Raw genomic sequence first — 16,203 nt, 5'->3', positions numbered from 1 at the left:
ATAAAGAATGAAGTTTCATTGAGTAAATTTGAGATGTTGTGTAGTTCGAAAATAAATTTCTTGTGCTGAATTTGATGTTATTTGAAGAAATAGTGATAAGAGACTTGTATAAATAGTTCAAAATAGTATGAAATTTGAATATTTGTAACGTAAAATTTATTATGATTAATAATATTATTATATCATTTGTAATATGGATGCTTATTACATTTAATGAGTTATTTATAGAAATTAATAAATTAATTATTAGGGTTATAAATTTATTGTATTACTTATAACGGTAAAATATAATAAATATAGAGATATGTATTCAATGTCTTTTTTAGTTTCTTTTGTATATTTTTTTTGTTGATTTGGAAATAATAGTTAATTTGACAAAAATTTAGTGGTTATAAATTTATTGTATTGTTTATAACGGTAAGATATAATAAATATAAGGATATGAATTCAATGTCTTTTTTTAGTTTCTTTTGTATATATATTTTTTTGTTGATTTAAAAATAATAATTGATTTGCCAAAAATTTAGTGGTTGATTCTAAAATTTTGCCAAGTAACGATGTTGCTAACATAGCATTAGTAGGAAGAGCAAGATGTCTTAAAATAATATAGGTAAACGTATCCATCTACTTTTATATATTAAAAATAGATAGTAATGGAGGATCAATATTTTTAGCAGATAAATCATGGTGGATGTTACAATACTCCTGTATTATTTGGAATTTTGAAACTCCTTTATATTATAAATATTATAATATGTGTTGCACAATATTTTAGAAGGGATTACATTAATGGAGTTTTTAATGCTTATTGATAAAATTATTAAGCAATTAATGCATTATTCTTACAAAATTACAAATATATTAATTATAATCTCTAAAATATATTTTTTTAACAAAATGATAATTATGATTATTATTGATTATTTTTTCATGACTTACTATTAAAAATTTAACATGTTCTATTGGTATATAAGTCATTAAAATTATTAAATTCGTTTATAAATTTTAATTAATTAATAATTTTAAATTTTATTTATTTTAATTATTTATTTGATATTATAATTTAGAGTAAAGTATCGTTTTTGTCCCCAACATTTAGGGTAAGTCCCAAAGTTGTTCTAACATTTCAATCGTCCTATTTAAGTCCTTAACGTTTCAAAATTGACTCAATGTTATCCTGCCGTTAGGGATCCATTAACAGAATTGACGGCAGGACAAAATTGAGACGATTTTGAAACGTTAGGGACTTAAATAGGATGAAAACGTTGAAAACAAAAACGATACATAGAAATAAATTTTAGTTTTATCCTTTAATAATATCAATTTTTTACTGTACATAATATTCAATTAATTTTTAATCACATCTAAATAAATTATACTTAATCACATTACTTTCATTCACTACAAAAGACGCTAATTTGCGGGAGTTTTTTTTTTGTTATGCCCGCAAGTTGCGTAACGACGGTTTAGTAAAATGACGCAATTAGGTGTCTTGCGATAAGTTACGGGAGTTTTTTTGGAACCCACGCTATTTTGAACTCATAATTGTGGCAGTTTTTTACCCTCCGCTGTTTGCGGCAGTTTCAACTAAATTACATCGGTTTTTAAAGACCTCCAATAGTTCTATGTTGCAATAGTTTTGATTCAAGTTCTAGGGGTTTTAAACTCCTGCAAATGTCTTATACTTAAAACAACTTTTTATTTTGTTGGAGTTGTGAACTCCCACAATTTGTAATGTAACGCCAAAATAAGATTTACTATGATATATATAATTTTTTTATTTTATAAAATATTAATTAGAATGCAAAATTTAATAAAAGTAAAATTCTTTAAAGTATAAATCTAAAATATAACTCATTAAAATAAATAATAATTTTTTATATTATAATAAAATACATAATATCTCAATCCTCACTATCTTTATATGTCTAATCCTTAATATTAAATAAATTAAAATAATATAAACTCATAACTACCATTAATGAGTTCACTACTTAAATAAGTTTGTTTAGTAAAAGAATGCAACATAATACCCTAACAAATGTGCAACAATAAACAACTAATCCATCTTTAAAGTAATACTAAACAATGTCTTCATAATTTTCATTGCTTTCGTCTGATGATGTTCTTCCTATTATCGGTGTAATAGTTTTGTTCTCAACATCATTAGCCTAAAATAAATTAAAAACAGAAATATCAACATAAAAATTGCCACATTTAAGACACTATAACGACAATTCAAAATTATTAGTGCAACATAAAATCGACAAGAGAAGGCAATTTACCTGAGTTCCATAGTCAAATATACTAGTAAGTTCAACATGAATTTTTTCTTCTTTAGCAAGAAAATAAGTCTTGAATGCAGTCAATGTTCCATCAAATTTAAACTCTAAATGTTTAAAATCAGTTTGGGAATAATTGATAGTAGATGACATTGAAGTTGAAGAAATAGCTAACTGGCTAGGATGATTGGCATTTCTAAAAGTATTAGTAGGTGTTGCTCCCATTCCCATGCATCGCACCCTACCAGAATGCTCCTCTCCAAAAACTTTGCCAATAGCATTATTTGTGGATGGTCCAGATTCATCAGTCACAAACGACCCATCTTTTTTCTTATAAATTTTTATGTACATTTCTCCATGGCTAATTTTTCGTCCAGTTTCTAAAAACTATGCAAAGAAATATAAAAAAATTGTTAAAGAGCATATGATAATTTAGTAAAAACAAAAATTGAGTGATGGTTCATACTATTTCATGTCTTTTCCTTGAGATGGGTTTCAAGCCACCAGTATGAAAAATTGTTTGCTTCTTGCGAACTTTTTTGTTTCTCTTACACATCTCCTATGAAAAAAGAAAAATGAAGATTACAAAAGTGATTACGCATTAATATTATATCCTAAAAAATTTAGCATATTACTATTGTAGAAGGTAGAAACTGATACTGAACAAAGGATGCCCATTGATTTCTGTGTATTCCAACTGGGACATTATCAATAATTGCTTGTTTACTCATGCATGGATCATAGAACTCATTCCATAACTTAATTCTATGTTATGATCACTTTTTTGCCAAGCTCAATTTGTAATATCGCTTTGTAACGTCCTCAGAAATTTTGAAATGAAATTTTGGCTAGAAAAAAGAATCATATATAAATAACAAGATATCATTAACAATAGATAATATTAATAGGAATTTGATAAAAGTAAATATTTCAAATACATACCTTCGACAAGTTACTAAAACACTCTTCAAATTTAGATTGAGGTATACCTAAAGGTCCTAATCACTTTGAAAAATTGATTGAAAATAACTCACAATCAACTGCCAATATTCCTAGATATCCAATAAACAAATCTTAAGCTTCTCCAATAACTTGTTGATCTTCAAAATTATTATGTCTTATCATTCTACAAATCTTTTATCACTGTTACTAAGTTATTTATCACTTTATATTAACCATGCATGTTATCAACTTATCATTTTTAGTTCTATTTAATACACCTCTTTATGCTGCCTTGCCATTAAGACCAACCTTAATTTAGTACATGTTTTAAATTATTGTCGATAAAACTAATAAGAGTATGTATATAGTACTCAATAAATTTGAAAATTTAGAAAGTATTAAAAGAACTTCTATTGATTTAATATGAAATTTATAAAAAATAAAAAAATAGAATACTAAATCAGTACAATACCAAGAGTCATGTATGAAATTAATCAATGCTGCTATATAGGGTGCTTTCAAATACTTCAATTTCAAATTGATTGAACTAACTAAGTTATCAAGACCCTCCAACCATTCTTGTCAACTTCAATTTGCCAAATACCAGTAGATACAAAGAAAACAAGAAAATAAAAGCCATATATGTTTGATTATATTCTACTAAGCTTCTTTCAAAGCTATACCTATTTATTACAACACCAATATACATTAATAATCACACAGTATAAGAATTCCAACTCTGTCTAAGGTTTCGAAGGATAAACAATTAGATATTCAATAATAATTGGGAGTTTAAAATAATCTCCTGAATATTAATATATAAATCATTTAAGTTTTTATGTCTTATCATTCTATAAATTTTTTATCATTATTACTAAGTTATTTATCACTTTACATTAAGGATGGATGTTATTAACTTATCATTTTTAGTTCTATTTAATAGACCTTTTTATACTGCTTTGCCATTCAGACCAACCTTAATTGAGTACATGTTTCAAAATTCAAATCATTGTGATAAAACTAATAAGAATATATATATATATATATATATATATATATATAAATAAAAGTCACGTTGTGGCTTTTCTTTCCTTTAGTTTCCGAAAAAAAATTTAAATTTTGTTTATTAAAATAGTTTTTAATAAATAATTTAAATTAATAAAATAAGTTATAATTAAATTAAATTTTAATAATCATAAATTTTTATTTAATTATTTTTATTAAAAAATAATTTTCTTAAAACAAAATTTTAATATAATATAATAAATTATAAATAACTAATTATTTAATTTTCAAAAATTCGAAGTGTTACATCATGTAGGATATTTCGTTAATTATTTAACTTTGACCCCACAACTATATTGAAACTAAATGGGTGTTTTTGGATTTAAATAGGACACTTTAAATCTTAAGGACCAAAACAGGATTACGTCCAAATGTAGGGGACTAACTGAAGGTTGTAGAAGGCTTAGTGAAGAGGGGTTGAATCTATGACTTTCTTTTACTTTAATGAAATAACCCTTTAATTACAAATTTTCAATCTGAATCTGTTTGAACTCAGCAGCAAAAAATTTATGAGACAATTTCATTTTGTCTCATGAATAGCAGAAAACAGAACAGAGAAGGGAAAAGAGAAGTTGACACCATCATGTATCCTAGTTCAGCTGTCTTGTGCAATACAACCTACATCTAGTCTGCACCACAATAGTGGTGGAATTTCTATTATAGTTAAAGTATTACAATTCAAAATGATTGACACAATCCTTTCCCTCTCAAGTTTTAACCTAACTTGATTTGGTTATGCTATTACCTAACTCTTCACTCTTATTGCTTACCCAACTAAGAAAATGGTACCTCACAGATACAAGATACAATAATCAACCTAAAGAAATCTAAACATCACTCTAGGCCTTTCACTCAAGTGCATCACTCAGCCTTTTTATCAGTCATTGGCTTTTACTTGATCTCTCTTTTTATGCCTTTTCACATTCAAAAAATTACAGAAATATATACATTAAAAATGAAAACTACAATCTGTAAAACATGAAGGAGATTAATTGCTTCAACAGCCTTTATTGCTATGCGATGAACCAGATTTGCTTAACTCTGATTTTGTTCCCCATTCTGCCGAAATGCTCCGTTGATAGAAAGTACTGTCCAAGTTGATGAACTCTCTCAAAGAAGACCTCTCATAACGTGAACTTCAAACTTTAGTTTACTCTCCTTACTTTTTCAGAAACAATTTTTTTTTTTTGTATTTCTTTGTATGTTGCTGAGATGCTTTCTTCCAAGTCAACCCTTGAGCTTTGTGCTTTATCAACTTAGCCGTTCACTTTCTTCCATTAATCCCCAAATTAAAATTTTAGAACAGATCCATTTTTCTTGACCAAAAGATTCAGAACAACAAAGAAAAAAGTTTTCAATGGCAATCCCACATTTGAATCCTTAAAATACTACTTGGTCCCCAAGAAACAATCTTGGCCTTTGATTCACAGCAATGTGTCTCAGAAATCACTTTTTTCATATATCTCAAAATGTAGTAGTAGAGAGTTGGAAAGGGAGGGAAGAAAATAAGATGCATGTAAAAGGAAATTAATCACCTTTAGCCTTTGTTTTAACTTGATATGGTTTGATTTGGGTGATTAGATCTCAACCTTTTTGCTTAATCCTTCTCTTTCTTTCTTCTTTGATGATTGACTTAGGAACGAAACACTCTCTCTCTCTTCTCTGATTTCTATCCGATTTGAAAAAGGAACGTTGCTTTGGAAGCAAGCACTTGTAGAGATTAGCTTGAGAGAATTACATTGGGCTTAGGTTGGCTTTGATCCAATCGACCCAGCTGAATTTCTTGCTTTGATTCCTTTGGGCTTCCTTTGTTTAGACGACCCACCAGCAGATTCATTTTGTTTTATATTGGGCTGCTGCTATGTTTGCTAATTATAGCATGCATCACTTAATCAGAAATAATCAAAACTAATTGGGTGATTAACTCACTAAAAATAATGTTTGTCATTGTTAATTTAATTTAGTTAATTTCTTAACTCAACGCTGACTAATTTAGTACTTTATCCTATTAAATAAATCAATATTACATGTTATTCTACATAAATTTTTTTATGTTTATTTTTATTATCTTTATTTTTTAGATAACAAAAATTAAAATTTTAATATTTTATTATAAATTTTTTTATAAATTTATTTTATTTATCTTAAATTTTTAGATAACAAAAATCGAAATCTTGCATGCATAAATCGAACTAACTGATTCGATTTATTGGGTGCATGCATAAATCGACTTTGACCGATTCAATTTAGATTTTTTTAATTCGAATTGATCAGTTTTGATTTATTATGAGAATTTATAAATCGAATGCATCTCATTCGATTTATATAGAAATATGCACTTGAGTGATCCATGTAACGTTTTTCTTTTTGGGTGAATTACATAATATTGTTTTGAGTTTGATTTAATTATATATTTTACCCTAATTTTAAACCAATAGAACATGTTAAATTTTTAATAGTAAGTTATAAAAAAAACTGAATAATAATCATAATTGTCATTTTATTAAAAATATATTTTAAAGGTTATAATTAATATGTTTGTAGTTTTAAAAAAATGTATTAATTGCTTAATGATCTTATTAATATACATTAAAAACTTCATTAATGGAATACTCCTTAAGATATTGCACCAACGTATATTATAATATTAATAATGTAAATGAGTTTTAAAACTCCAAACAATCCAGGAGTATGGAAGGGTCTCGAAATAGTAAATATTTTCATAGAGCCAAAAATGAGAGTAGATCTTTTGTTATGAAGAAGTTAATTCTTTTTAAGGAAGTGATAGAATAATTTATCGAAAAGGAGAAGTCATATATTTCTACTTTTTAAAAAAACTGTGAATTAACTTTTGGAAAAGTTAAAATTTTTTTTAAATGGTGTCAAAGACGCACATTGTGACTTTTTATAATTCAAAAGTAAAAAAAAAAAAAAAAAGTAAACTAGCTCTACATAAATCATTGTAACTTTGGTACGGTAAAAAATCCTGTTATTACACAAATCAATGATGATACAACAAAAACACACATTCACCCTTTTCTTCAATATTACACCAAAGCCACTAAAAATTCAATGATGATATTGAACAAATCTCTCTAAGGCCCCATAGGAGTCCCCTATGTAGGATTCCTAATGGTACAGCTCCTTGGTACATGGAGACTATGAAACTTTGGTTCCTTTGGAACAGTTAAAATCCTCCTTCCTCGTGAACAAGGTTTCGAATTGGAAGCAGCACCGTTGCTTGTAGGTGAAGAAGCATCATTTTGACGTGGCTTTGCTGCGTCCTTTGGCTTCCCAATGTTTGAAGGCTTTTCAAGAATAACACTTAGTTTACAAGGCGTTCCAAGGACAACCTTTCCTTTCTTCCTATACAAAGCACTGCAATAAGGCACTTGTATCGATCAATTCTAAAAAATCATAATAACATACATAGATACACTATGAATATGATAACTGTTTACTTACCTTGGAGGCTTAACAGCTTTAAGCTGCATCAGTTGGGGTCTTGCTAACTTGTATCCATGTTCAGGTGTATTTTCTGGATCAATTTGTTTCTTAAGTTTAGGAGCAGGACTTTGTGTTGCTGCAATCTGATGTTTTCTCATTAGGTTGCCTCCTTTGGTAGTGGTTTCTTTCAATTGTGAGGGAACCTTTTTATCCAAATTAGCTTCTTTAAGAATTCCTCTTTCCTGCAGCATAGGGAAAAAAAAAAAGAACACACAAGTCATACATAATTTATTGATATGCTTCGCTGTTGACTAATGTACCAACTTGAGCATAGACTACTTACATCAGTTCTCAGCTTAAAAGGCTTAGGATTTGTAGGCTTTAGTTTTCTGTATTTAACAACTTGAGAACTAGTAGTGATAGATGAATGCTTCTGTTTCAAAGTCATATCCATGGGGACAAGAGTCAAATCAATAAATGAAGGGGAAAATATTAAAAACATGAAAGAAATTATAAACTAGACCATACCTTGTCTGTGTTCCTTGAATCCTCAGTCTTGCTGCCAAGATTGACCTTATTGGGATCATTATTTGTCGTCATTATTCTGCAGTCACCAAATAGTTCATTGATCAAATGAAGCTGAAGATAAACAAGAGACATACAGCAGACTGTTTTGCCTTTTTGAGAGAGAATCAAATTCCATACCTGTTCTCATCAGGGGCTGAGGCATTTTCCTTGTCATCGTATTCAGTCAAACCAGCCTGGTTTTCTTTGTCATCAAAGTTAACAGATTTCTCTTTATCCTTTCTCTTTGTGGCTTCAGGGTTTTCACCCTTCTCTGAAACTGGTTTACTTTTCACCCCTCTCTGTTTTCTCTCTTCAGTGGTCTTTTTTTCTTCTTCTGTAGAATTTGACAGTGTGGTGGTAACCGAAGCTTCTGATGAACTCTCTACTCTTGTTGGTTTGCTACCACCAGAAGTTCCTGATTCAGTGCATCTTTCCAGTGAACCACCCCTTGATTTTTCATCTATTTCCATGTCACTTGAGTCAATTTCATTTTCCCCATGGGGCACATTAACCTGGCATTTCTCCATGCCTTTTACTCTCTTCTCCTTCATACATTTCACAGTGTTAGTCTCCGGACCCTTGCAGTTATTAGAATACAATAAATCAAACACACGGCTTTTGACCTCGCGTCCCCTTAGTTTCTTTCTTGAGGCAGAAATGTGCAATGAGTTGTTACATTCTTCTCCATTCTTCTTCCCCCCATTGAGTTCAAGCTTCTTCATTGCCGAACACAACACTCTCATCGGTGTTTTCAGTTCCACAGAACTCTTGATCTTCACTGTCCTCTTCGGTGAGTGAAACACCAGAGCCTTGCCTACCATTCTGCTCTTAGGCACAGCAACACTCAAGGCTTTCTTGCTCTGAACAGTTCTGAATGGTTCGACAATGGAGACTTTCTTCTTTTGATTCCTTGGAGTAGTCAAAGCCTTAGCCACAGAAGGTGATTGTTTCACTTTGGCATTTGGTGTAGCAGAAGCAGAAACCTTTGCAAGAGGCTTATTAACTTTGGCCTTATTTTCAGCCATCTTGTGTGACAATGAGGAAATCAAGGCCATTCTTGACACCCTCGGCTTTGCCGGAGCTGTAAGCGGACACTTCAGATTTTCACTGCCAGACACAATTGAGAAATTGCTTCACTTCAAAGCAACAAATAAAGCACAGAAAATAACCCCAAAATAATAAGAAAATTGTTCAACATAATGTTTTCTGTGAGCTACCTTGCTTCTCTTCTGTTTAATGCTTTTCTAAGCTTGACATTGGGACTTCTAGCTGCCATAACCTGATCAAAACCCAACAATCATTTAACCTAACTATTTATATTCATTAGTCATTGATTATTATAACCAAGTTAAACAAACTAGGGTGAAACTAGAACAAACCCTAAGAACAAAATCCTTGTAAATTGCCTCAGAATCCAACTCTTCTTCGTGCTTTTGGTCACATCCTGAGTTCCAATTCAAGAAAATTACAATAAATTTTAGTTAATTAGTTTAAGGAAGCTAAAGAGTGAGATCTGAAGAGTTTCTAATTCAATACTTAGAAAACCTCGAGAGTGTAGTATTACCAAAACGCATGCAGAACCAGTTGCGGTCCTCGTCTGGGAGGCGAGGATCGGGTGCGGTGAGGTCAACGAATTTTGGGGCTTGAATCTTCTCATAGAAGTCTTCATCAATGGTTTCATCTTCTTCAATCACTGGCAAACACCGAATTTCCGCCATACTAATAAAAATAATCTTTCAATTCACTTCAATTCTTCTTCTTCAAGAGAGAGAGAGAGAGAGAGAGAGAGCGTGTAATGTGGAGACAGGAACACAGTAGTGTAGTGAAAAGTGAGGGGGTTCAAAGGACACATTTTTAAATTCGTTAGTTCTATCAAAGTAGCCGTTACGATTCCGACAGCCTGGTTGGCTGGTAAGAATAAACGGTATGTAATGGGTATGGGGTCTTTTCGGAATTACAACCTGTTTTTGGTTTACTAAATGGGCTGGGTTCCTGAATGACCCAAATCATGTGGCCCAATCATATCATAGCCCATAATAATGTTGATTTTATCGTGGCCCAAGATCATGTATAATGAGAGGTTTTTGTAAAAAAAAATTCCCCAGGTATAACTAGCTAAAATAACCAACTAAATTGAGTTGGTTTAGTGATTACTTCAATAATTTATTTAAACAAATTTGATTCGAATTTTGCTTTATACATGCAGCAATTCATTAAAAAATACCGTGAAAAACAAAAAAAAATTAAAATAACCACGCAGCTGAAGCTTTAATTGAGTAATTTATCGTGATATTTTTTAATAAGCTGCATTTGAGTTCAGATTTTATTAGAGATAATTGATAAACCTTAAATAGAGTATGTGTTAGAGTTGTAATGAAAAAAAAAAAAGGTAAAATAACCACCACATGTTATTTATTTTTCATGCATTTTCCAATAAGATAAATATGGAATAGATATTATCACTTTCCAAGGAATAGTGTTGCTCTTTAATTACATATTATTCCTAAATTAAGAAATGGATATCAACACTAATGCCACTTCTATCTTTAAGACTTTAACATATTCATGAAAAAATACAACAAAAAAGTCATGTATAGAGTAATATTATATCAATAGGAGGAATAAAATTCTCACCTCCCTGATAAAAAATTTCTCCCGTAATAAAAGTTAATTTAAAAAATTACACACAAAAATAAGTGCTAATATCAAATTAAAAGTTGCAATATTTTTCTCTTTAAAAAAATAGGACTTACCTAACATGTGTTGTAAGAGTATATAATAAACTTATTATTAGTGAAATGTTTTAAATTTTTTTATTTAATAGATATAAAATAAAATTTTTTTTGAACTTCCCACTCCCACTGGACTGAAGATAAGTCAACTTTATTGAGTTTGTGCGTTAAGTCAATTTGGTTCGGTGTTTTAGGCCTTTAGCACTTAAATTTTTCAACACCAGTAGAACATGGACCTTGGGGTCAAATGATAGATTTTATCCCACAATCAAAAATTTTTTCAACGGGTTAATGTTTAAATTGGTCCCCGAAAGATTGCACGATCGTCAATTTTGTCCCCGAAAGAAATTTTTAATCAAATTAATCCTCGAAAGATTAGACATCAATCACGTTTGTCCTTCTGTTAGTGGGCTCGAAAATTCCGTTAACGACAGTACAGGTGGACTGTTAAGTGACACCTAGGTTCATCCAAAAACGACGCCGTATAGCAAGAAAGGCTATTACTGAAGTAACTCTCCCATTCCCCTTCTCCCTTTCACTTTCACTTCCACTTTTCCCCTCTTTCACCCAAAACCAACGAAGAGTCACCGAAACAGAGTAACAAGAAGACGCTACTTTGATCACCCGTGGAAGCACTAACCAGCGACGCCGTTCGCCTTGCGATCGGTCCTCCTCGTCACAGTCTGAAGGCCACCAGTCTTCTGCGGTGGTAGGCGCTGTCTCAGTGAGAGGTAAGTTCTCTTGCATGGCGAGTTCCTTCTCTACTTCTTTTTTCTTTTTTTTTTATGAATGTGTGGTATGCTATTCGATGATTTTGAATATTGGTTGATTTTGGGTTAGGGTTTTTGTGATGGGGTAGTTGCTACTAGGGTTTTGTAATGGTTCAAACATTGTGTATGTTGAAAAATGTGGATGCTTTCTGTTTTGATATGGCCAAATGCAATGTGTGTGGATAGATTAAATGGTTTGTTTTGTTTAGTTCATGTAAAGACAGGGTTTGATTCTTTGCGGTGTTCATTTTAGATCAAAGTAGTTCTTGAAATTTCATTGATGAAACATAAATAAATTGTACTAAAAAATAAAAATAAAACAGAGTGCACTCTCATGATTCATTGTTGCTATTTTTAATTTGTAGATGGAAAATCATCCAATGACATTTGTTTTCCATCATGGTGGAAAGTTTATGAATGATGAAGGTGGATCAAAAATTTATGAACCAGACAATACAAAAGTGTTAGCGGGAGTTGAAGGGGATAGGCTAGATGTTTTCTTTATAAAGGGATATTATAAGGAGTTAGGATATTCAGAGGTGGACGGTTGTTGCTGGAAAGTACCCGGAATGGCGCTTGAAGTTGGGTTGAGGAAGTTAGAAGTAGATGCTGATTTGTTGGAAATGGTGAAGGATTGTAGAAGGAATCACAATTCGATCAACATTTATTTTGTGCATAGAGTCTCAGAGCCACACATGGTGGAGTGTATGAGTGAGGATGATGATGAGTTAGTTATATTAGAGAACCAGAGCACCTGTAAACCCAAGGCCACAAATACTTCCCAGTTGAATAAGAGATACTGTTTAAGGCCCAAATCACAGCCACTATCCCAACCCAAACCACAGCCCATGTCTATGCCCAACAATACACCACCACAGCCAAAATCCCAGCCCAAATCACAGTCCATGTGTCAGCCCAAATCCCAACCCAAATCACAGCCTGAAACACAATTTGTTCTTCACAACTAGTCCCTGAAATCCTCTTCTCAGCCATCAAGGTCATCTACCCAACCCTTAAAAGTTCAGTCCCAACTATTGAAGACTCACAGCCAACCCTCAAGATCTCAGCCTTTCAAGAAGCATGTTATTGGAGAAAAAAAGAAAGAACCAGTAAAAAAAACCAATGTGACAAGGAGTGGTAGAGTTGTTACCCCAGCTCCACTTCAGGAGGATAGTGACTCTCATGATTCGTACGAGAGTACCGAAGATAGTTTGTATAAGCCACCGAAGATCTTGGGAGATGGATATGAGAGTTCTGGTGATAGTGATAGTGATAGTGGGGTTGTTGCAGGCAAGAAATCAGGTTCAAAGAAATATGGAAACAAGGAGAAGTCTAGGCCTGCGTCTCAGAAGACCACTGAAAAGGTAATTGATACGGATGACTCTAGTTATGAGGATATTGAAGATGATGAGATATCGGATTCAGGTGACATGCAATTTACTTTGTTATATTATTTATAGTGTTGTGTTAGAAACTTTATTTATGAACATGTATTTATAAAACTCTATACTGGTGTGTTGTGTTACTTTGTAAATACTGTTTGTTATCAATTTTTCAGGATCAGAAAGAGGTGCAGATTCTAAGAGTGAATCTGATTGTGGATCCTGGCACTCAGAGGATATGAATCAAGCATTGGATTCTGATGAGGAAGACTGTGCATTTTATCCACCATATAACGAGAAAGCCAGGTTTGGAGAGCTGAAGCTTGAGGTAGGTATGATCTTCAAGACAAAGCATGAGTTTATGAATGCCACTAGGGACTACACTATACAGTGGAGTAGGAATATTGTTTTCAAGAAGAATGATAATGTGCGGGTTAGGGCTGTTTGTAGGGGAGAAAATTGTCCTTGGGTAGTGTATTGTGCTTTGAAAAAGTCCGATATGTCTTGGCAGATTAAGACTTTAGTGGATAAGCATACATGTCCTAAAAGCAGGAGTAATAGGGCTGCTACTCAGGAGTGGACTTTGAAGAAGCTTATTCCTAAACTAAGAAAACACCCGACAATGAAGCACAAAGAGGTGTATGAATGGTTTATGAGAAAATGTAGCATACGGTTGAACAGTACATGTATCACTAGGGCATTAAGGAAAGCTAGGAAGGTTGTTGAGGGAGATGAGATTGCACAATATGGTCTGATTTGGGATTATGCCCATCAACTGTATACCACTAACCCAGGTTCAACAATTCAGGTTGGAGTGATTCCGATGCCTGAGAGTCCCCCACAGTTTCAGAGATTCTATGTGTGCCTCGACGCTTGTAAGAAAGGGTTTAAGGCCGGGTGTAGACCGTTGATCGGATTGGATGGGGCATTTTTGAAGAATATACATGGGGGACAAATTTTGACTGCATGTGGGCAGGATGCCAATAATCACGTTTACGTGATTGCTTATGCAATTGTGGGAGTTGAGAACAAAGACAACTGGAGTTGGTTCTTGGAACTTCTCCACAATGACCTCGGTGACACACAGCATGGTTGGGCATTTATCTCAGACATGCAAAAGGTGAGGACTATTTTGATTTACGAAAATATTTTTAAGGACTAAATTGATTTAATGATGATCATCTAAGGACTATTTTAACTCATTATCTTTTCGAGCTTTGATGTTTATACAGGGGCTAATTCCAGCTGTGAAAGAAGTCATGCCAAATGCTCACCACAGATTCTGTGTTTGGTATCTATGGAGAAATTTTTCAAAGCAATGGGGCAGCATTGAATTGAAGGATATGGTATGGGAATGCGCTAGATCAAGAACCGTGTCAGAATTTGAAAGAAACATGAGCAAGGTAAAAAAGATTAGTGAGCCAGCTTGGGCATACCTTGATAAATGGCCAAAAGAAGCATGGACGAAGGCACACTTCAGAGAGGAGCCGAAGATGGACACAATATGCAACAACGCGTGTGAGTCGTTCAACGCAAAAATAAAGCATTACAGGGCAAAGCCCATCTTGACACTAGCTGAAGAAGTCAGGAGGATCATCATGAAGAGCATGATAGAGAATAGGCGAAAGTTATTGCACTATCAGGGAATTCTGACTCCTGTTCAACAAAGCCGGTTAGAGGCAATGACAAAGCTGTCAAGAAATTGGTTTCCTCAATGGTCGGGTGATGACAAGGAGGTGTTGTATGAAGTGCAAGGCTGGCCAACGAATATGGTGGTGGATTTGGGAAGTCGTACTTGCACATGTAGATTCTGGCAGCTGACAGGTATAAAGAATGCTTACCATAGCTCCTGAATTTAATATCCTGAAATATTATGTATGAAAATGTGTTTCTTTACTATTTAGCCAGACAGTTAGTGAATTTAGTGAATTTGGCTGATTGTGTATTTAGTGAATTTGGCTGAGCTGTTAGTGAATTCTGTTAGGTTTGTAAATTTGTGCATTTAGTGAATTTGGCTGATTGTGCATTTAGTGAATTTGGCTGAGCTGTTAGTGAATTCTGTTAGGTTTGTAAATTTGTGCATTTAGTGAATTTGGTTGATTGTGCATTTAGTGAATTTGGCTGAGCTGTTAGTGAATTCTGTTAGGTTTGTAAATTTGTGCATTTAGTGAATTTGGCTGATTGTGCATTTAGTGAATTTGGCTGAGCTGTTAGTGAATTCTGTTAGGTTTGTAAATTTGTGCATTTAGTGAATTTGGCTGATTGTGCATTTAGTGAATTTGGCTGAGCTGTTAGTGAATTCTGTTAGGTTTGTAAATTTGTGCATTTAGTGAATTTGGCTGAGCTGTTAGTGAATTCTGTTAGGTTTGTAAATTTGTGCATTTAGTGAATTTGGCTGATTGTGCATTTAGTGAATTTGGCTGAGCTGTTAGTGAATTCTGTTAGGTTTGTAAATTTGTGCATTTAGTGAATTTATGCTGTTGTGCTAATGTCGTATTATGCAAAGGTATGCCCTGCATGCATGCCATCGCTGCAATTCAAGACAAGAATGACAAGAGGCCTGAGGAGTATTGCCACGATTGGTTAACGATGGATGCGTATAGAAGAACATATTGCTTCAATGTGAATCCAATAAAGGGGCAAGATCTATGGGAAAAAACAGGATCGCCAGCACCGGTTCCGCCTCCAGTCAAGATCAAGCCGGGTAGGCCCACATTGAACAGGAGAAAGGACAAAGATGAGCAACCTGTTAGTTCAAAGACACGGATGAAAAGAAAGTATAACCCAATACGGTGCCTGTATTGTGGTGAAGTTGGGCACAACAGAAGAACGTGCAAAGTGAAGAAACAAGAGGAAGCTTCTGAACAAGCAAGGCTTATGCAACTTCAGCTTGCAGTAGTTGCTGCCCCTGCTAATGCTAATGATAAACATGCACCCAATGGAACTCCGATTGATCCTGTTACCCAAGATCCTACCAATCCACCAGCAGCAACTTCAAATGCACCAACTGAGATGA

The 16,203-nt window shown here is 33.0% G+C and overlaps 1 protein-coding gene across 2 annotated transcripts; it reads right to left on the bottom strand.

The window, feature by feature from the left end:
• Nucleotides 1-7,238: 7,238 nt before the first annotated feature.
• LOC112714752 (uncharacterized) lies at nt 7,239-10,160 on the bottom strand. Of its 2 annotated transcripts, none has more exons than XM_025766417.3 (8): nt 9,868-10,160; nt 9,683-9,747; nt 9,521-9,582; nt 8,442-9,410; nt 8,265-8,340; nt 8,080-8,169; nt 7,755-7,978; nt 7,239-7,655 (listed from the first exon to the last, which is right to left on the bottom strand). In XM_025766417.3, exons 1-8 carry the CDS (start codon nt 10,019-10,021, stop codon nt 7,406-7,408), a joined length of 1,890 nt encoding a protein of 629 aa, XP_025622202.1. In that variant the 5' UTR covers nt 10,022-10,160; the 3' UTR covers nt 7,239-7,405. The 2 variants fall into 2 exon arrangements, with proteins under 2 accessions (XP_025622202.1, XP_025622201.1); XM_025766416.3 differs by having other exon boundaries at nt 7,239-7,667; nt 9,868-10,158.
• Between the last annotated feature and the right edge of the window lie 6,043 nt (nt 10,161-16,203).

The sequence above is a fragment of the Arachis hypogaea genome, chromosome 10 (genome assembly GCF_003086295.3).
Source record: "Arachis hypogaea cultivar Tifrunner chromosome 10, arahy.Tifrunner.gnm2.J5K5, whole genome shotgun sequence".
Classification (NCBI taxonomy): Eukaryota; Viridiplantae; Streptophyta; class Magnoliopsida; order Fabales; family Fabaceae; genus Arachis; species Arachis hypogaea.
The sequence above is the reverse complement of the archived record's forward strand: the minus strand, read 5'-3'. Positions and strand labels throughout refer to the sequence as shown.